Below are 22,697 nucleotides of genomic sequence, written 5' to 3'. Positions count from 1 at the left end.
CTATGTATGAGTGTCAAAGTTCAAATCAAGCCTGAACTCTCCCTAGATGCTAAAATGACAAAACTGAGGCTATCGCTGAGGAGATCTAGTACTTTGGTCACATGAAAGATAAGAGTCACTGGAAAAGACAATAATGCTAGGAAAAGTTGAAGGCAGTAGGAAAAGAGGAAGACCCAACAGGCGATGGATTGACTCAATAAAGAAAGCCATGGCCCTCAGTTTGCAAGACCTGAGCAAGGCTGTTAATGATAGAATGTTTCGGAGGTTGTTGATTCATAGGGTTGCCCTAAGTTGGAAATGATGTATAGAATTTTTAACTGTCATACTCCCATATTAGTCTTACCCTCTGGTTGTTATAATGGTGATTATTAGTACAGCAAGATTATACAGCAACAATTCCCAAAGTCTTCGCTCATTATCAGAGTGGGCACTGCACCAACACTTCATTACAGACAGCTCCTGCCCAAAGGGCTAGTGTTCATTGTTATCCTGATGTATGTCATCTAAGAAAGATTAGTATTACCACTACAGATATCCTAATCCCAATGTATATTTTTCAGCTTGCAAAACCTGAAGATGTGGACAATATTCCTGGAGGGATCAGGACCACTTCTAGACTTTTGCATGTCCTGGCTAAGAGAAAAGTGCAGGAGAGTGAAGGGAGAGTCCTGGCAGGAGAAGATTCAAATCCCTTCCTTCCCAATATGAGGTCTCTGCAGGGATGGACACTAGCTGTAGAAGATGCACCGGAGACCATGAAGTTTTCACTCAAGTTTAAATTTACAATTACAAAGCTGACTACAAAAAATTATATTGTCCTACACCCATGCTCATATTCAATGTCGATTTTATTATGAGCTTTTAAGTACATGCAAAATTAAAGCACCATGCCTTAGGGAAGGGAACAAGGGAAGCCTGCGAGGATCATAGTGTACTGTAAGGGCATATAAATGTTCACGATGTTCCTATTACTCCAGATTTCAACAGCAAAATCTTATGCAGCTTGTCTGCTTTGTTTTTTAATAAGCTGAAAGTATGTGATGATGTCAAGATCCTGTGGGACAAGAGAAGAGTTTGAAAAACATGGATGGATGAAGTGAAAACACAGGATGAAAAAATGACGAGGAAAGAAGACAAAAAGACTTAAGAGAAATAGAAGCAGTGGAGAAGGGATGCAACCTAAGGGTTCTTCTGGCTGTTGTCTCCTGAAGTCCACCAAATTCAGACAGGCCAACCCCTCTCCCAGCAACAATTGCCACAAATCTGAAACAAGCATTACCCTGTAAGGCCAAACTAGAGAAAGTGACAGGAGATTTTTTGACTGGATTTTTTTTTCAAATGCTAAAAGCAGCCACTGAGGGAATGGAATCTGATCTGGTTCCAATCCCAGTGGCCCACCAAGTACTATTTCATTACCCCCCACCAGGTACTATTGCTCCTGGGGGAGGAAACGCAGGTACTGTATGGATACCTGTATGCTTTTCCTTGTGGACAAATAGCCAATTCAAAGTGTGTTTGTGATTTATAATCAGAAAAAAATAGCAGAGAGGGAAAGGATTAAAGACGCCACTCCAAACTAATTTAGGGTCCTCTACAGCTGCCATTAACATTTTTGAAAAATGCAGGAGCTCCATTCACAAATCTTTCATTATCTCATCTCCCAAAGAGGTAACTTATCACAGGAGTTTAGAGCTTCTGGGGTTGGGTTTTGTATGGTGCTTGCTATCCCTCTTGGGCTAGCAGCAACTGGCACAGGGATTGGCATAGCTTTTTAGCTTGGAGGCAACCGGCATGCTGACATAGCAGGGTGCAAATCACTCACAGCGTCAGGTGGCACCTAAAAATGCTTTAGTAAGTGGAAAAGAGACTATACAAGAATGTTCATTATTAAATATCATCTGCCAATTAAAGAGAGAGTTCTCGGAGCTGCAAAAAGTCCCCCCGTTTAAGTAATTTGGGGTGAAAGCTACACACCAGCACATAGGATGAGTGTACTGAATTAGCCTTCTGACCATCGTAAACCAAACATTATTGGCTACTTGTTGAGATGCTATTAAATACACTATGGGATCTCTGATTGGCTAGGATCATTTCCAGGGAAACCATGCAGTTTAAAAAAACAACACTATACTATAGCAGCTGTTGACTGGGCAGCAGCCAGCACTCAAACAGGTGCAAAACAGAGAGACTAAGGGGTGATTTCACATAACTGACCCACCACCACCACCGGAAGCATTACTTTCGCACTGAAAATGATTTGTGTGGACATTTGGTACAGCACTAGTTTCAACCAGCTGATCACCCTGTAATGTATTAGGATGATTTCTGAGCCATCTGCAGCATTAACATTACCAAGTATTCAGTTTCTGTGTTTCAGCAGTAATTTTAAATGACAGTATTTCCTCCACAAAGTGTGAGTAAATGTAATGTCATTATATTAACATTATTTCCAGGGTTAGTCCCATCTCAATTATTAATGACTAAATTTGGCTATCCTGTTGCTATAAATTATGGAAAATATCATTTTTTCACACAAAGTGCAAATGTAAACTCATTTAAATTTTTATATGCTATGATAAATGAGTGGTAAATTCTTTATGAACTTCCTGTTCATATTTCATGGGAAATAATTAAGAAATTCTGAGTTACAAATAAATAAGACAGAAATGCTGTAAGTAAGGTAGAGAGGTATATTTCCTCCCATCTTAATTTTATGTAAACAGTATATCCCTCAAATTACAAGGGGTCTGCATTTTCCTGTATTGGTGTCTAGTAAAAAGCCTTCTATTTTAATATGTGCTGATCATAATATTTCCAAAATGGTGTTATGGCTCAAGTATTCGAATGAGATCTTTGAGATTCAGGTTTGTATTCCCACTCTGCCATGAAAGCTTGCTGGGTGACACTGGGCCAGTCATATACTCTCAGCCAAGCTTACCTCGCAGGGTTGTTGTGAGGACAAAATGGAGGAGAGGAGAATGATGTACACTGCTTTGGGTCCCCTTTGGGGAGAAAGGTGGAGTATAAATGACGCAAATAAATAAAGCCCACTGTCAGAATTACAATACAGCCCTATTTTAAGGCTCAAGCATTTGGTTAATATGCTCAATCCACAAATGTTTACCCATGGACTGATGACTGAATAGATGAAAACATTGAAGTATGCTCTGTAGAAATTCTTCGAATCCGCATATGCAAGCAATGAAGTTTAAATTACAGTGCTCCTTCTCCATTATTCAACTGGGCCAACCTTTTTTTTTACAAGTTCAGTTTAAAGACTCTTGGTCTTGCCATGTGGGCTGAAAATGTGCTGTATTCCACCTAAGAGAGGAACCGTCCCTGGGGAAGAGGCACATGAAGTCATAGAATACAGCTTATTATTTATTCCGTTTATCCAGTCCTCCTTCCAGGAAGCTTGTAATAATGTACACAATCCCAATTTTAACAGAGTAAATTCACAAAAGATGAGAAAACCAAGACGTTCATACCATCAGTGACTGAAGAGGACCAAAAGCCTACAGTAACTGATTTCAAACAACCTCTCTCCTACTTTTCCTTTGGTTACTGAAAGATCCAGGAGGGGAAGGCAAGAGAGTAGGAGATACACAGGCCAACAGGCTCATGCCATTAGCTCATAAGGGAACAATCAATGGCCTAAGCTAATTTATTATTTTTGTGTCATATTTTAAATTGTAAACTACCTCAAGAAATTTCAGAAAATGTAAACAAATCCAGTTACTAATTGATCAAAATAAAGCTCTTGAGTTAGTTTAAGAATAGGACTGGCTCAAGATCACAGAGAAAACTTTGCAACTGAGTGGAGATTTGAACATTTGTATGTAGTATTCTGCTGTTATTTGGTTGAGGAGCTGGACTTTACCCAGAGTAAATTTCTGAGGTCTATATTGCTCCAGTGTCCTTAGATCAGACTGGATTTCTAACTGCTATTTATAACAGTAGCAGCCCCTTCTCTTAAGTACCATAGGCACGGGAAAAAACTGTTATTCAAATACAATGCCCTGTCTTCAAACTTCAGAAATACAACTGCCTCAATCCAGTTCTAGTTGCATAGTTACATAACTGGCTGTGCCAGAACATATATTTCAACATACATTTTGGAACAACTAGATTGCTACCTGGGAGAATATGTTCTACATGCTTTCCCAATACTCAAGACTCATAGCTGACTGTCAATGTCAAATATGATCTCATTTTCTGAAATCTATTATCTAAGAAAACCAGTCTGGTTCAGTGGAGAGTGAGTTGGATGTGGACCAGGGAGACAAGGTCAAACCAGCTCTTGGTAAAACAGCTCAGTGGTAACCTTGAACCATTTGGTCTCAGTCTCTCACAAGGTTATTGGGAAGATAAACTGGGGACAAAACCCATGTATTATATTCAGAGCACTTTAGCAGAAGGGTGAGAAACAAATGAAATTACAAGTGAACTTAAATTATAAGCCATTTTTCTATTACAGCATTTCAAGCTTTTCTATTTCTCTGACTGCTTTTTTTTAAAGTTAATTTTATTCATTTTTTAAAAGGGGTACAGAATTTTTTTAAAAAAAGGAAAAGACAGATAAGGACCAGGATGCCAGCTTCAATTTCAATGGCCTTTACCAGTCATCTGTGCATGGAACGTGGAGCTTTCCTGCATTCCTCTTTGTTCTTGCAGTCCCTTCTATCTCCCAGAAAGCTCATTTCTAGGGTTGTGGGATGCTTGCAGAGGAATAGCCTCACGAGTTGGGGGCTGGAGTGAGAAGAGGGTGAAATTGCCCTCCCTCTTCCACAAGTGTGGATTTGTTGAGGGGAGGGGGTGATTTCATCCCCTCGTCCCTCCTTACTCCAGCCCCAGAACCATGGAAATATTCCTTGAGCAGGGGGTCAAAAACCCAGGATTTATCTTTTTTGGAGGTGGAAAGGGGTTGCTAGAATGGAGAAGAATGCAGGAAAAAGCCATATAGCTTCCACACAAGGATGGTTGGGTATAGGCCATTGTATTTTTATTTGTGGAAAATACTTTTTCTTTTATCTCAGCCTCTCTCCCATTCCTCAACTCTCAATAAATCATCTCTTTTGCCAGAGGTCACTCAAAAGGCAGACATGGGTTAGTAGGCCAACTGTCCCCCTTACTTTCCCATAGCTAACCAGAAAGAGTTTCCAGCTGCCGGTACTTCCCCCTCACATACTTTTCTTCTCCTCCCACTTCCCATTGTTTCTGGCAAGAAAGAATAAAGACATGTGAAGCCATTGTTAGCAACACCCTTACATGCCCACCTACTACTTCCTGCCCAGACAGACAGGACACAGATCACAAATGTTTTGCAGCACAAACACGCAGGCAAGGGTGGTTCAATATCTTTTGTATACTTGTGTCAAAAGATTCCTGACCTTAGGACTTGTCCAAACACCGGTGTTCCCAATTCAGTTTTCATGCTACAGCTGTATTTTTGTGTAACAGTAATACAATGTGGCTTTTTAAGATTATTCTGAAATAATATGTACAATTCTAAAATCTGACACTAAAGCGTGTTTTAACTATAACTTAACCAGACATACAAAAGAAACAAATACACTGCATTCACAGATATGGATTTTAAAAAATCTACCATAGAATTTATATGAAGAAAAACTTCTTTACCTCTTCCTTGTGTTTTACTCCTGCAAAACAGTCTTTAGAAAGGGATTTGTTTTATTACTTTTTTCATCAGGGACTTGCAATAGAGAAGCATATCATGTTATTACAGAGTCTGAAAATGTAATGGTTTAACGTTGCTAAGCAACCCTACAATGGTAAAGGCCTCTGTATCTGTGATCTCCCAAGACTCTCAATTTTCATTAAAACATGCCTGTAATTATTATACTGAAAGCCTGGGTTGAGTTTATATACAAAAAGAGCTTTTTGATACAATAGCAAAGGGATATCAAAATGAAGTTATATTAGTATCTCCAACTACATAACTTATAAGATATTTTGGATAACAATTTGTTTGTGATATGCTAAACTATTTTAGTCTTGATGGGCTTCCATTTTTGAAGTCAGAACTAGTAACTCATATCAAGTAAACATTTCATATTTAAGGAATCTCTGTAATTGACTAGGAACAACGAATATGTACTTTAATGAGAATTTAAAATATTCTTTTTACATAGAAGTGAAGGAAAAACATTGGAGGATTGAATGTTTCATGCTAGCAATTTGGAAACAGTTTTTAGGGATATTACAATAGAAGCCATTGCAACTCAAATAAGTACAACTATAAATGTATCTAAACTGTACAATTTGTGAATAGCTTCCAAAGAGCTTCTGTTTGATTTTTACTATCAACAAGAAGTGGCAAGAACAGTGCTGGGGCATAATTGTGCTGTGCAGGATTGCTAATGAATGGAATAAGCTGTGTGATGTGGCTTGCCCCTTGAGGCAAAGACAAGTTGGCATACTTAGTCAAGGCCACACTGTACAAGTCTGCAGTCAAGCTTAGTCAACTGTGTTATGCTCCTACGCAGGGAACGCTGGAGAGATGGGGAACACACAGGTAGGTAACAGTTGGGACTTTAAGAACCCACTGAAAAAACACACAGTGCAGAGGAGATGATGCAGAGCCCAGAACAAGTAAAGAATTACTAGCAGTCAAAGGAATAGATTAGTAAAGACATCCAAAAGACTAGGAAGCAAAGCAACCCAGTAGGTTTGTATGAGGAAAACATTATCAGACACAAACAACAAGGAGTCCTACAGTATCTTAAAGACTAACACATTTACTCAGGAGTGAGTTTTAATGGGCTGGCGTCAGTTCACCACAGGCATCTACCAGAACACGGCTCAAAGGTCACACCAGAATAAACTTGTGTTTAAAGAGCAACAGGACCCCGCTGATTTCCTCCATCACAGTAACACAGCCCCTCTTCTGGAATTTACGTGGCAGCCCCTCTTCTGGAATTTAAATTACTATAAAGTCTTATGCGAAAACTTCTAAATGCCCCTCGATGTGTTGCTGGCGTTACTCTTCGTTCCGAGTTTGGCCAAATGTCACTTGAAGCTAGGGCGTGGTTGGCCGCCTTTAAACTACACCTTAAACTGTGCTTTAACACTGAGGGGTTCCTAGCTTCTCTGAAGCATGACCCTTTTAAATCCTCATGGCAAAAAATCTTAGATGAGAAACTGGCGTTGTTGGGCTTTTCACAGGATATGTTATCAGATCTTGGGAAAACTGAAGCTTTTGCCAAAATTAAAAAGCGCATTAAAGAGCTTGATTATAACAGCACTACTTTTCGTGCTCGTCGTGTCTGTTCATCCCAGTTCTTCGGAATACCCCCTCCACGTGGTCTGCCTGCCTATACATATTATCTAACAACTCCTCGTCTCTGTAGAGCTTTTTGCTTGGCTAGATTGAATGCTAACCCTTCTATGGTAATGCAGGGCAGAATTCTGAATATACCATACTCTGACAGGATCTGCCCTTACTCTTCTGGCTCTATTGACTCATTAGCCCATCCCCTTTTGGAATGCCGCTTTTACGAGGAACTTCGATCGCACTATATTTCCCCCCTTTTAATATACAAATCCAACGCCTCTGTGACTGACATAATGCCTTTTTTACTAAGCGTCAGGGACCCCAAGGCTACATTGTCAGTGGCAAGATTTGTTTCAGTCCTTATATCCCTCCAACACTAGATATATGCTGCTCAAGATCAATTGATCAAGGAGCTTCTAAGGGATAAAAGGAAAGGAAAGATAAAGTCTTATGAGCTACATTCATAATGGATGACAATTAATGTGACAAGAAAGCAAATTACATATAAAATACAGATAATGAGCACAATAGCGCAAACCCCCAAACCCCAAAGGAGATGAAAGCGAACCGAGAGTTCAACAGGTAAGCCCGTGTTTATGTTGTAAAGGGATAGACTATATATACTTGACTTGCTTGGCTTTTTTTTTGTCCCTTGATAGAAGATTATCTATCCCTTTACAACATAAACACGGACTTACCTGTTGAACTCTGGAATGCCAGTGAAGGTGCTATGGTTCTGTCTTCTCTAGTCACCCATCCAGCTACAAATCTCAAGTCCTGCAGATACTCCTGTATATACATCTATCTTTACTGTAACCCAGACAACAAATTCAGAGGACTGCTATCCCTGCTACAGTAAAACACTCTCTTCCTTGGTTGATAGTGTAGAGGAAGAGCTAATTACCTAAAAATCCAGCTAAAGGGCCTCCCCAAGAGACTTCAAGGTGAGAAGTGTGAGCAGATTTACAGTTGAGTGTGCAGATCATGTGACTTGTCATGTATTCTAGTTCAGTCTGCTTTTCATGCAGCTAATTTGCCATATACTGGAGAAGTGTGAAAGGAATGAAAAGTCATTACGTGACAGTAACTTTCCAGTGCCAAAGTGAAAAGCTTAACACAGGTTATGAAGCCTCTACCATTAGTGCTTTTTTCTTTCTTGATAAAGCCAGTCAATAACCTGTAGTTCTGTACTACAAAATAATTACTAAAAACCCACACAAATGAAGCACTTTATATTTCATGTTCGAAGAAAAAAAGATGCTTACCTCATACTAGATTGTGCTAGAATAAAAACTCTTTTCATGTTTTAAAGACGGATTCTAATTTGTCCTAGCTCTCAAATACAAAAACATTTAACCATTAATTCTCCCCTCTTTCATTAGTTAAATCTTATTTGTGTGAATTTCCTTACACCTCCCCCCCCCCCAACTTTATAAAAACATAAGCTCTCCCTTCCTTGTCCACAGCAGTGAAAAAGCTGTGTTAGGGATTATTAGGAAAGGGGTTGAAAATAAATTAGTCAATATTATAATGCCCCTGTAAGATCTATGGTGCAGCCTCATTTGGAATACTGTGTTTGGTTCTGGTCACTATATCTCAAAAAGGATATTGCAGAGCTGGAAAAAGTACAGAAGAATGCAATCAAGATGATTAGAGGGTTGGAGCACCTTCCTTATGAAGGTTGGAGTCTTAATCTGGGATTTTTAAATTTATAAAAGAGACGACTAAGGGGGACATGATGGAGGTTTATGAAATTATGCACGGGGTAGAGACAGTTGATGAAGATAACTTTTTCTTCTTCTTCCTAACCCCTTTTGCGCTGGGAACGCCCCATAATGCAATGGTGTTGCTGCACCACCTTTTTGGGTGGCGCAGCATTGTTGTTTTCAAAGGGGCCTTTCCCCCCCATTTTTACCTTTTTTTTGCCCCATGGCAGCCACGGTGCCATGGCAACGCTGTCCCCAGCCTCTCCAGCTTTCAGGAATTGGCTGTCTATGTACATGAATAGTCATCAGAACTAGAAATGTAGCATGATTCACATTGCTAATTTACTGTACATATAAACTATGAAAGCTGAGTTATTGAGTTATCAGCTGTGATAATGTGATGGATGACCAATGGGAAGGGGGAAAAGTATGGAGTGCAGGTCTACACTTCTTAGATCTGCACATCTGGAGACCAGAAATATACAGAAACAAGCATTTCTGTTTGCATTCTCATGGCACTATATAGTACTGTGCTGTTTCTGGATCTTCAGGAAGGTAGCATGAGACTTGCTTCTGTAAATGTGATATGGAGCTGCCTAGTTTCTTCCAACTGATGCCCTGAATTATTACAGACTGGCCATATTACAGTCATCTAATAATCTTGGGCACTGGCCCTTCTAAAAGCATGCAAGTGCACTCCAATGAATAGCATGAATTGGTCACCCCCAAATCTGAGGTAAGCATGGACCCAGTGGTGTGCAGATTCTCCAGAGCAAAATGGCTTTAACAATACAAGAAGAATCTTCCATGCTTCAGAGGAGCCAAGTTAACAAACTAAATGGTCTGGGCCTGTTACACTTTATGGTGTTTTCCATACGGGAAAAGGCTTGCGTAGTTTTCCCATTGCTGCTGGGACTGCTGATACAATGCAGCAGCAACAGGGCTTCTACATGGCAGGTTTCCCTGCAGTTTCCGTTCTCGATTCCCCAGGCAGGGCTGCCACACCCTCACACCACTTGGGCTTTTTAAATGAATCTAATTATAACAATCTCGGTTACAGGTTATCTGACTTCCCAGCTTTCATTTAAAAAGTAAGCCTCTAGCCCTTTTTGCTGCAGAGATACGCCTTTCCCTTTATAACCCGACAACAAAAGAGTCTACAGACCTTTTTAAAAACAAAAACAAAATGAAAGCTGGGAATTCAGAGAAACTGATACACAAATCTGTTATACCAATATTCAATTGCTGATTTAAAAATAACAACAACAACAACAACAACAACAACAAAAACCGCGCGGTGGCAGGGGGAGGAAACGGCCATGACAGGGACAGGGCAATGGCTGCCATGTGGTTGGAATAGGGAAAACCCAAACTTTCTCAGCCACATGGCAGCCATCCAGGCTTTGTTGCGTTCTTTCCCAAAACTTTGCAGCAAAGCAGGTTTGGTAAAGATTGGAGAAAAGTTATGGAAATGCTGTGAAGTGCATTAATTTTTTTTAAAGCTTCCCAACAGCATGGAAACTGCCTACAAAGTGGCCATTAACAGCTTTGAAAATCTTTCTTCCAAGTTTCAGTAGTCCAGGACATTAGTGAGACCCAGATTTAGACACTTTTAGAGCCTTTTCATATACTTTGTCTTGTATCCTGCCACTTTGCTCAGCCAAATTTGACACTTTCCTCTGATAGACCATTTATGCTTGGTAATTAGCAGCACGTTCCAAGCTGAAGTGCCCCGCATATTTTTTTGAGTTCTGCACGATGCTGAACTGTCATTCAGGAAGTGACTGCGAAGCCAGCGCATACCTACTTTGCATTTCTTAAGAGCCCCTTTAATGCTACCTTGTGTGTTTACTCCACCCCCACACCGAAGAATCCCCTGAAGGAGCCATGCAAAATGACAGCCGTGCATTAGCTATGCAAACGGCGGTTGGCTAATGGAAGGAACAAAGGAGCAGGCGAGTGGAGGGTGGAATTTCTCCTTTTGCATCGGGACTGTGAATAAGCATTTTAAAGGTCGCATTTAAAAAAAAGAGCTTTGACCGAGCATCAAAATTGACCCTGCATAAATGGCTATACAGTGAGACTTCCTCCAACAGTTGTGGCTTGAAGAGGGTTTTCAAGCTTCTCCTATCAGAAGACCAGACTTTTAAAACAAAAAAACTAGCCACCACCCAGCTTGGAACCAAGCAGGATTATACGTCTGTAAGCAGAAATATCTAATTAAAAATAATGTTATCTATACACCATAGCACAAGCACACCTCTGAGATATTGTGGGACTGGTTCCAGACTACACCAATAAAGCGAGTCACACAATCTTTTGGTATCCCAGTGCATACAAAAGTTATGTTTACACTATATTGTAGTCTATTAAGTGTGCAATAGCATTATGTCTAAAAAAACACTGTAATAATAATGAAAAAGTTTGAAATATTGCAAGAATTACTAAAATGTGACATAGAGACATGAAGTGAGCACATGCTGTTGGAAAAATGGCACTGACAGACTTGCTTTAAAAAAAGCAATATCTATGAAGTGCAATAAAACGAGGTACACCTGTATACAGATCTGATAACTGGCACTAGAACTATTTTTATGATAACAATGAAAATTAAATAGTTAACCTACCAGTCTTTTGATGACTCTCAACAACAGCTTTTGATCTTTCACTTCCTTCTTGCACTGCAATACTTCAGCAAAGCTGCCCATGTTTTCTGGAGACATACTATCCATGTTGTCCCCACCATAGAGCTGAACTAACAATGACAAGCACTGTGATGCTTTCTCATATATTTCAGTATCCTCACTTGGAAGCTAAAAATAAAAAAGTAAATCAGATGAAAGTCTCAGAGTTATGAATGACATGAGAACAAACAGATGTGACAAAGATTGCATATCTTTATAAAGGACAAATTAAATGTATACAGTCCTGATTTGGATTGGGGCAACAAAAGGAGTGAAAAGGGAATTTAAGACTTCAACCCTCATTCGTTTTTGCTAATTGAAACTGCCCCCCCCCACTATTATTAGTGGTTTAAAGGGGGGGTAGGGTGTTTTATTACTTTTTTCCTTCAAAATGCTAACAGTGTAGGGAGCCTAGTTTCAATTTGTGAAACTGAGCAGGATCAGAAGACTTAATTCACTCTTTCCACTCCTGTGTGGGTCTTATGCGGATTGTCTGTTAGTGCACACAGTAACATTGATGTTCATACTTTAAACAACAGTTTCTGCTTTACATGAAATATCATGTAGCCTTTTCTGAAAAAGATGAGAATGGCTGTAAATAACCATGGTTCCCCCCAAGCCACAATTTGAAACCAGTTTTGGTTTTGAACTGTGGTTCCAAATTGTGGTTCAAGGATACCCTCCTTAGCCTTAATCATGGCCAACAGATCTAATGTTTAACCACAGAAAATATGGGTGTGTGTGGAACTTATATTCTAGAAAGAAGAAGGCAGAGGTGGATGAGATCCTGTGACTTGCTCCCAATCGCTTGAATGTTATTAAGCAGTCAGAACTGTTACAAGTGCAATGATTAACTGTGTTGGCCCACAGTTAATCATTAGTGTAACTCGACAGTAAAGCATATGCTAGCCAACTGGCACTTGAATCCATTCACATAAACATAATACAAAACATAACACTTCAACATTTCCAGACTCTTTTTGAATGGGCAAGGAAGATGGCTAAGGAAACTATGGCAGTCTATAGAAAGACTTGAACAGAAAAGTGTTTGTGTGCTTTTCAAATGTAAGGACTGAACAACCGAAATGGAAAACTAAAGCTACAGTTCACACTAGAAGTGCTCGTTACGTAAGGAATTTCAAAATGAAACATATAGATGGAAGGGAAAACATATTTCAGTGTAAACAGAAATTGGCAAATGAGTAACAATTCTAATGTTAAGTGTCCTGTAGGACATTAAAAGGTTTCTGCATCTGACCAACGCATTAAATTGGGAGAATTTTCATCATCTTTTACTTGTTAGATAAGGGCTAACAAGAACCCCTTATTCTAATCTCAGACTACTTTCACACAGTGAGGATTTCCCACATGGAGTCATCGCTGCTGTGAACACAGTCATGAGTTGGCAACAGAACTCCTTCACGAGGGAGTTTTCTGCACATTTTCTTCTTTTTTCTGACTTTTCCCTTTCACACATGCTCTGCAGCAATTTCACTTTGGCATTTGGGGGTGTAGTTTTGTCAAAAGAGTGGCGACTCACTGCCCCCTTTTTTGTTCTTTCCTTCAAGCATGTGCTATAGAGGTTCTATTAAAACGTGAAATAGGTTAAGTGGCAACAGACAGTTGAGGTACTGTGATAGTATGTTAATAAGGATGGTATGTGCTGGGCCCTTGTATCTTGCTTCTTGGTATATGGTTAAATTTTGAAAACTGGAAACACTATTTTTCTTCTTGGAATTTTTTGGCATGTTAATTTGATTAGAGTCTTTGGGATAGGTAAGCTAAAAAGAAAATAGTGAACTTTTCAACAGAGTTAAGAAGCTCTTACCAACTGAATAAGCAGGCTAATTAGGTCTGTCAGCGGCTTATTAATAATAAGGAGATCTTCAGCAGCTTGAGTGTCCCCTCCTGTGCCAGATTTCTGTGCCTTAATAAGGAAAAAAAACCATAAGAAGAATATTTGGAAGCAAGCTTTCAGAAGATCATCACCATTGCCACTTCAATACAGGGCTCTATTTGTTGCTAAATGTTTATTTTCAAGATATTAAGCATTGTTTGTTTTTCTTAAGATAATCGTTCAAAAAACACATCATCTAATGACTAGTTTGAACAATCAGTCCAGTAGTGCATTCTCTAATGAGATGATGTTAAATATCATCCCCATCAGACTTTTTATATAATTAATTCAAAGTCTAAGAAAAAATGCAATTGCTAGCCTCATGCCATATATCAGTTACTAGAATATACTATTAGGGATGGTAGGTGGAAGGCCTGAATATTCCCTCATGTTAAAAAACAAAACAAAAACCACCCTCATTGTCTCATGCCTCTTAAAGTACTGTTCATGAGAACCCCCAGACGAAGGGTGTACCCCCCTAAAATCAGTATTGTTTGGATTTGCGTATATTAGACCCAAAATTTTTCGGGATTCCTGAAAAATCCTGAAATACCATACCAGTATGGGTTTTCCTTGGCTTTTTGGGGAATCTCAAAAAAATGTAGTTCCATTACTCTATGGAGAATCTTTCCGGGGCTTGCGGGGGGCTGTTTTTTTAAGAAAGAGCCACCAGATTTGCAGCATAGCTGCTGGTGACTCTCCGTAGAAGAACCCATGAGTTTGGACCCCTGACTCAATCTTTACCAAATGTGGGGGTTCTTCTAAGGAGAGTCACCAGAAGCTATGCTGCAAATTTGGTGCCTCTACCTTAAAAAATACACCCTCCCAGAGCATCAGAAAGATTCCCCATAGACTATAACGGAGAAGGGAGGGATTTAAAACTTTTAAGTGCTTGGCACAAATGTGCCAAATGTTTTTCTCCCCCCCCCCACTTTAAAAAAGGAGTTTCTAGTGCTGTAGCTGGCGATCTCAAAATGATTCCAGAAAAAACTGATGTTGTTTGACTTTTTGGGGATCAGGATTACCGGCTATAGTTTTAAAACCCATTTTTTTCCAGTGGGAAAAACAGCCAGAAAATACTGACAATGTATTTTTTGGCTTCCCCCCTCCCTCCCCCAGCTTGGCTTTACCGAATGCACACCCCTACCCCAGAACTTCCAAAAGAGAGATTTCTGGCAGGAACGGGAGGGAGCCACCAGAAAAGGGCACTATAAATACATGAAACATATGCTGCACAATTTGGATTACTTTGTTTCTAATAGTAAAACAAAAGTTTCTGATTTCCACCCAGGTTCTGCTCATGTTTGTCTCTCTTTCCTTGCCGCTTTGTTGCCCTCCTTCCTTGAGGCTCTCCCTTCCCCCCAAAAGAAAGAATTCCCAAGTCTTTTTCTCCCCCACACAAAGGTCATTTTTTTTAATATAGCCCATCAGATCCCTACCATCCTACCTAATGGAAATTTACCAGCCTGCTCCCAGAAGGTTCCCTGAAGCCTTCATTGATTACACTGGCTTTTTCTATCAACATAAAATTTATATCCTGCTACCCTGGCAGACTGCAAGCTGTTTAGAAAAACCTGATCTGCAATCTTTTGCCTATTTGGAATGGTTGTTTAACATCTGAACACTCACAGAGTGCAAATTCAACATTTGGAAAAGTAACACACAGGTACCTTTCATGCAAAGTTTTCACAAGCCTATTTGACAGCCTAGGTAACACTATAAAATCACCATGGGCTATATTTCAGACCATCCAGGCAGCTCAGGATGAGGATCGGTACAAACCACTATCAGCACTTTTCTCACCCAGATTAGATTATATGGATATGCATGGCTAGTACATCTTTACTCAAAAACCACTATGTAGACAAGCCATAGGCTTTTAATATGAAGGTGCAATTTAAAAGAAAGATAACAAATAATCTTTTTATTGGGAGGATTATATCATGATGGAAACAATATCCATCTCCAAAAGAGACAAATGGGATATTTTTATTGCTTTTGTACATCAAATAGCTGACTTCATAATAACACATAATATGAAATATGCAAAGGTTCAGGCCCATAACAAAATGCACAATAGTTCAAAACTCTAGTTAAAGAGACTATTTAAAATCTAGCATGCTGTGCCGGCGTAGGCCAAGGGCTGGGCGGTGCCCGCAGTCCTCAGACGTGCGGGAGGTATTTAGCCCCTTTCGGAGCAGGCAACAAAGATTATGCTATCTACCAAGGTCAGAAGTCAGAGGAGTCGTCAAAGCAGGCAGGAGTCACGGCCGAAAAGATCAATCATGGGCGGTAGCAGGAACACAGAGAAACTGCACGGTTGCTTCCGCAAAGTGAAAGCATGCCTGCACTGCCTTTATCAGTCAGTGCACTTCCAAGCTAGGCTTCATCCTGAAACGACTCAGCACCAGTTCTCTGTCTGCTTAGCCTCTCCAAGTGAGCACTTCTCTTTTTACCCGGCAAAATCACACGCTGCCGAGTCCTGATATGCCTATCAGGTTCAGGTGAGCTTGGAGGGCTGCCATTCTCAGCTTCCGCTGCAGGGGTTGGGGGAAGAGTAGCGTCTGTCTGCCCTTGTTCCATCTCTCTGCCTAGCTGTGGTTCCTGCTGAGTTGTTTCAGGCTCCTGTGCTACTGACTGCAATGGAGGTACTGAAGGCCCAGAGGCAACCTTTTCCTCCACTTCAGCTTCAGAGTCCTCCGAGTCCTCAGCTCCCAAGGCAGGGCCCATGACACATATCCACTGTGGGTATTTACTACTAAATTTATTTTTTAAAAGCTAATTTTTTAAAAAAAAACCCCTCACAAGTACAGACAGCCATTGCCTGTAAAAACTTCAGACATGTCACTTGTTCAACCAGACTGTTTAACTTCGGGAAGTTTTTAGTGGGGAATACAATATGAACAACAGCAACAACACTAAAGATCTGTACAATGGTGTTCATTCTACTAGAAAATAGACTCTCTACCTGTAATGTCAGACGGATAATATTAGCTGTATACATCAGCATGTGGTGCAAAATGTCAAGCAAGGAGAGGAGCAATGCATTTGCTGTCTTGATGTTGCTTTTATCATCCACATCCAAGCACAGAGTGGCAGTTTCTATTAGAAGATTACAGACATGATGGACTAGACCTAAAAAGGTAGGCAGACAGAATACTTTTAGACAGAAAAAAATATACACAGTACTTGTAGAGCAAATTGGTTTAGAAGGCAGCTCTACAAGAAAACATATATTATCATAAAGAAATAAAAAAGAAAGACACAATTTCATGTTTCATAAACACATTTTCTTTTTTAGGATTCATATTTTAAATGAAGAAATTGATCTTTTTTTTTTTTTTTTTGCTGTCAAATCACAGCTGACTTATGGCGACCCTGTAGGATTTTAAAGACAAGAGATGTTCAGAGGGGGTTTGTCATTGCCTGCCTCCGCATCATGACCCTGGTATTCCTTGGCGGTCTCCCATCCAAATACTAGCCAGGGTTGGGGCTGAGAGTGTGTGACTGGCCCAAGGACACCTAGCAAGCTTCCATGGCACAAGTGGAGATTTGAACCAGAGCTTCCCCGTCCTAGTCCGACGTCTTAACCACTACACCACGCTGGCTGCGATTATAAAATAAATTCTATTAAACATGGGCTTCAGCCCATTTCGGATAGCTGGTTGTGTGACCGGGGGGGCTGTCAGCAGTTGGGCTATCAGCTGCACCCATTGTCCCAAGCCTATGTTGTGCTAAGACCAGAGGAACCCATAGTCAATAAAGTTGTGGCCTGATTTTCCCTAGTTGGTCACCAAACACCAACAAAACACAAGATGTGTTTCGGCTTTCATTTTCTTCAAGGGTACAACAGTTAATCACAGACAAAGGATTTTCCACAGTCCAGTGTGTTTGTGCTATTCTTCTCTTCCCCTTTTTCAGGTTCATTCCTACTCCAGACACAAGTAGGACCAGGACAGAGTGACAGGTCCTTACAATTTCAGTAGGAGTTATGCTATTTGATAAGAATAAATAGCTTTTAATAGGTGATTAATTAATTTGACATAACGTATTCATAAATGAAAATATAGTAAAAAGTACATAAGAGTAAAGAATTGTAGCATATCTGGTAGCTATCTGCAGACCATGCATGGATAGGAGACCATCCAATCTGAGCAGACACGGTACAAAGGAAAATGTTTGTGTAGATGCATCTTTCAAATCAGTCCACAGGCGAAAATGTGTCAAACTCATTTGGTAATGGTCCCTTCCTCCAAGGAACTCAGGGCAGCATAAAATTAAACAGAGTTAAAAGTGAAGTTTTTATAAATAATATAAATAAATAAAAAGTTTTCATTTTTATAAATGAAAATACTGAGGGATAAAAGAATTATATGATCTTTTTTTTGTTTTAGCAAAAAATGTTTTGTAGTTATCATGTAGAAGATCAGTTTGTGTTTCAACATCTCCCTAATCCCTCCGCAATGTAGAAGAGTAACTTCCAGGACAGCGGAACTTCGTTGAAACTTTAGTTTGCTGTTCCACAGATTCTGATTCCCTCTATCCAGCAAAACAAGGTTTAACTAGCTTATTGGATTTCCCGTAAGCCTACGCTGCTGCAAACATGTGACCTACTAAAACCAAACGTAACAAAAGAAAAGATCTTCCTGTGATGGATGCAGCTGCAGCCAGTATTTTCTGGTGTCTGTAAGCATTCATTTTGGCTTGGCAAGGCCCACTACATGGTAAGGCAAACCAGGGCTTCCCAGAATGCCAAATAGGAGTGGGGGGGGAGTTACACATTTGTTTGTCCAGTTAACATAGAGTAACTAAGGCATACAGGTTTCAAATAATTTAACAAGCAATCCAATATAGATGGAGCAAGCCTAAAAATTCAAGCCAACAAACTGAACTATTCCTAAAATTGAGACTATGTGCATCTTCAAAATTGGATGATCACAAAAAAAAGTGCTGAGAACTTCGAGGGAAGGTGGCAAGTCATGGGGATCCATCTGGACAGACAGTGATCCAGTATAAAGGTGAGAATCCAATTAAGGCACGGTTCTCTGAGAAATGAGCAAACAGTAAAGAATCTGATCAAGCTCAAAATGAAATATATATATAGAGAGACAGATCCTATGGATTAACAAGAGATATTTTTTCCTGCAACAACAAAAGTATTAGGCTGACAGCACCATAGAATCCAGGACACTGCATTGCCAGCTGCACTAGGGCATGCCATAGTTGTAACAATGCTGTGCATTCAGAATGTAAAGGGTTATATATTTGGTAATAAGAGGCAAAGTCAAGACTGTATAAGACAAACTTGTTACTTGAAATGCAAGCAAGAAGATCCCTTGGTATTACACCTGCACATACTGATTTCAGCATACATTTTTGAGGCAAATTCAACATTATTTAAAGTACTGGGCTTTGTAAGTATTAAAATATCATTTAGAAAGTAATGTAATTTCAGGTTTTCAACACAATAGAGCAGAAGTGCTCAGAAAGAACCTACTAGCGGCTTAAGTAAACAGATTTTGACAAAGCCCTGGAAAATTGCTCATTAATTTATTAAAATTCTGCTGATGTGTTTGTTTAAGGTCTTCCCCATTTCAACTCCTAAAAGTAGTTAAATACAAAACATTACTTGAAGCCATTGTAAAGAGACAGGACATTCAAAATCCACTCTTGAACCTTTCTATTATGTAGCTTTTATTATTTCCACGCTCAGACAAGTACAAGCCCATATACTGAATGTTCTGGCCTTTCTCTACTTAAATCAAAGTCTCAATGTTATATATATGATCTTGTTATTTAATTTCCTCCTCTTTGTAGGCTTCGTTTCTGTTAACATTTAGCATACTCTGCACAAATAACAGGCTGCACACAGATATATTTAGGTGATGTCACCACTGCCCACAAAAAGAAACTACACAAACACAATTACATGTTCCTACTATTCCAAATCTGTCATCAGTCATTTTTCTTTTCATCAAGCTAAAATTTAGCAAGCCAAAGTAAACAGTCCAATACGAACTGGTGCCTACCAAACAGAAATCTTACTTTGTGGACAAATGACCCTTTGCACTGTGTTTTGCTGTGTACATAAGGCCACTATGACTAAGGGACAAGCTACATGTTACTTTTTTTGTGAGTTGGATCCAGGTTCCCCAGGCCAAACTCCTTTTCCCCACAGTTACACTGCAGCTGCAGGGAAAGGCTCCTGCCTTCCTCCCCCAATGGTGTTTTCCCAAGCTGAAGTGGCTAGGAGGGGGGAAGTAATTTTCCTATCTTCATATAGATATGAATCTATACCAGATGTTGTTGCAGAATCATCATCAACAACAAAAGAGGGGAAGAAACAAATTAAACTCAACTAAAATGTTGAATCCAAAGCAAAAAGGTTGAGCTACAAAACACTAAAATTACCAATATATAAATTTTAATATGGTGCACAGTACAGTTAAAAACATAAGGCCTATACCATAGGCAAGTCATTCACATTCAATAAATACATAAAACTCATACAGAGTTGATGTGAAATCGTACAATGACCAAAGTAGGACCAAATAATGCCCCAAAGTAGGACCAAGTCCTACTTTTGGGCCTTATTTTTTAGCTCAACCTTTTCGCTTTGGTTGCAGTATCCTGCATCTTAAGGTTAATTTGAAAGTTTTACTGAGTTTTAATTATTTTACTACTTCACTAGTAAATATGCTGTGATATATGAAATATTAGCAAAAGACCTCAGCGCAGGCCTTCCCTACTAAATCACTGCAGATAAAACAAGATTCAACAAGTTGAATCTGCAGCTTACCTAAATCAAAATTAGGACAGAAGCTGCTTCTAAATATATTTTCCATACTCAAATTATAAGGAAGTTGGGATAGCACAAATATGTAGCCTTAAAACAAGTTACACGTTTGCCTTATGGGTAAAAATCCCCCCAAGAACACATCAGTTCTCTTATTGGGTCAAACTGAAGTCCATAAGTCAAGGTCCGTATTACAAGACTCAGGAAGATCCAAAGCACAACTGTTTTCCCCCAAGGCTGCTAATAATGTGTATGCGTGGGAGGAAAGTTCAATATACAAAATAATGCAGAGATGGAACAATAAACCACTTTCCCCCCTCCTTCCATGGATCCAACCTACATACTTGCAGAGACAATCAATTTAAATACAAGGGTGGAAATGAAAACAACTGAAAACTCTGCAGAAATAAAATATCCCTCCCTCCCCAATAAACCCTTTGTCAGCTAGGCTTATGCAGGTTCTTTTCTGTATAACACTGTAAAACGGGTATTGAACTCATTGGTTGGGCTGGGCCAGATATGACATAAATGAACTACTGCATCAAAATCTGGAGTCACTGTGCTGTAGCAATTTTGAGTAAGATGTTCAGGGTGTCTCAGTAAGCTGAGAACGTACTTTTGATTTATTAACATTCATTACAGAGAAGAGCTGTTCACATACATATGTTGTCCAAACGGACAACATTTTAGCAGCAAAGCCTTAAGTTGGGGGTAATTCAGACCTCAAAATTTGCTAATGCCAACTTCACGGAATTTATCCTTGAGCACAGCATCCCACTGCAACCAACAGTTGCTTGTGAGTAAAGCCAGCCATTCTACTCGCGAGCAAGAACACCATGCCACCAGGTCTCGTTTTACACCAAAAAACCCCAACGCACAGAGCTCTCTCTGAAAGAGGCAAGCAGGCAGGCAGCAACAGGAGCTTTCCCCCTGCCAGAATCAACAGGTGCTGCCTGGAGCAAGCCCCGCTCTTGCTCAGCTATTCTATTCATGAGCAAGAGCAGCAGTTCTACTCTACTCATGAGTAACCTCTCTGCAGCGCAAGACGCCTCTGCCAGGAAATAGAAATGGCCTTGCCCGCCCCCCAGCTTATCCCCTTCCAAGAACTGGGAAAACCAAGCTCCAACGTGGGATAAAAGAAAGCAGGCCAACTGCATGTGCTGTAAAGGAGAGTGCAGTTTGGCGCCCTCTACTTTAAAAGCAGGCTGCAAACCAGAGGGAGATCTCTCTCTGCCAAAGGCAAGCCTGCACCACTCCCTGCCGCCCCCCATGTGGCCCAAGGTCATTCTGGATAGGTCTGCTGGGTTTTGAGCAAGGAGCCTCAGCCGGTAAAAACTAAATTGACCCGTCCTTCACCCCAACAGCCTCCAGCCTTTTCCCCAGGTGTTCCTGGGCTGAATAAGAGCTCTGAAGGGGCCTGTTTAGGCCCACAGGCCATATGTTTGACACCCCAGCTGTAAAGCTTTGCTTTTCTGTTTTGCTTGCTAACAGGACAGTATTTTTTACAGAACTGCAAAGAATGTGGGAAGTTGTCAGATTAACAGCAAAGTCCAGAGAAACAGCTTTTCTGTACGCTCAACTTAATCCTGACATTCTTGGCAGTTGATCCAAAAGAATTGGAATCGGCTTGGGTATGGTTCTGCCGCATGTCTGCCTTGTCTCTGAAATTTCAGTTGTGAAATCAGTTTATTTTCTTCTGCACATGCCTCAAATATTCAGGATTTTAAAGGGAGGGTACTGTCATCATCAGAGGGTCATCAACAGTGTCACAACACACACATACACACACACATGAGGAAAAGCCCAAATTCATCAATTGCAGACAACCGAGCTTCTTTGGTTCTAGATCAGAAAACTCTTACAGCCAATAAGTCACATGGAAAATATTATTTCACATAATACTCTAGCAGCATACATTCAAAGCTATTATGTGAAAGGCAACAGATTTTTCATACAATGTTAATTTACAACTAAAAACTCTTAAAAACAGACTGATTTAAACAAAATACTGCTGTCAAATAAACGTTAACCTGGATTCTCAGTTGCACCCTGTCCACCCGAAATCTTTGACTATATTAAAAACAAACAACAAACAGAGAATTGCTTCTGACAACTACCTGTAAAATCTAGATAGGAAAATCCCCGGAATATACCGAAACTGCAATATTAAATTACTTATCACAAACTATTAACATTCATGACTGTATTTGGAATGCTTGACAAAAGTTAGCGTTAATACTTCTAGATAGATACATGGACTAAAATGGTCTTACCGACAAAGGTTTACAGTCCGAGTCTTAAGTCACTTAAAAAAATAAAA

The 22,697-nt window shown here is 39.9% G+C and overlaps 1 protein-coding gene across 1 annotated transcript in view; it reads right to left on the bottom strand.

The window, feature by feature from the left end:
* ULK4 (unc-51 like kinase 4) overlaps window positions 1-22,697 on the bottom strand; it is a 207,008-nt gene that overhangs the window by 37,246 nt on the left and 147,065 nt on the right. The window contains 3 exon segments of the mRNA XM_056857060.1: window positions 11,628-11,813; window positions 13,513-13,611; window positions 16,550-16,716. Of these exon segments, the coding sequence (XP_056713038.1) occupies window positions 11,628-11,813; window positions 13,513-13,611; window positions 16,550-16,716 (452 nt within the window).

The sequence above is a fragment of the Euleptes europaea genome, chromosome 11, assembly GCF_029931775.1.
Source record: "Euleptes europaea isolate rEulEur1 chromosome 11, rEulEur1.hap1, whole genome shotgun sequence".
Classification (NCBI taxonomy): Eukaryota; Metazoa; Chordata; class Lepidosauria; order Squamata; family Sphaerodactylidae; genus Euleptes; species Euleptes europaea.
The sequence above is the reverse complement of the archived record's forward strand: the minus strand, read 5'-3'. Positions and strand labels throughout refer to the sequence as shown.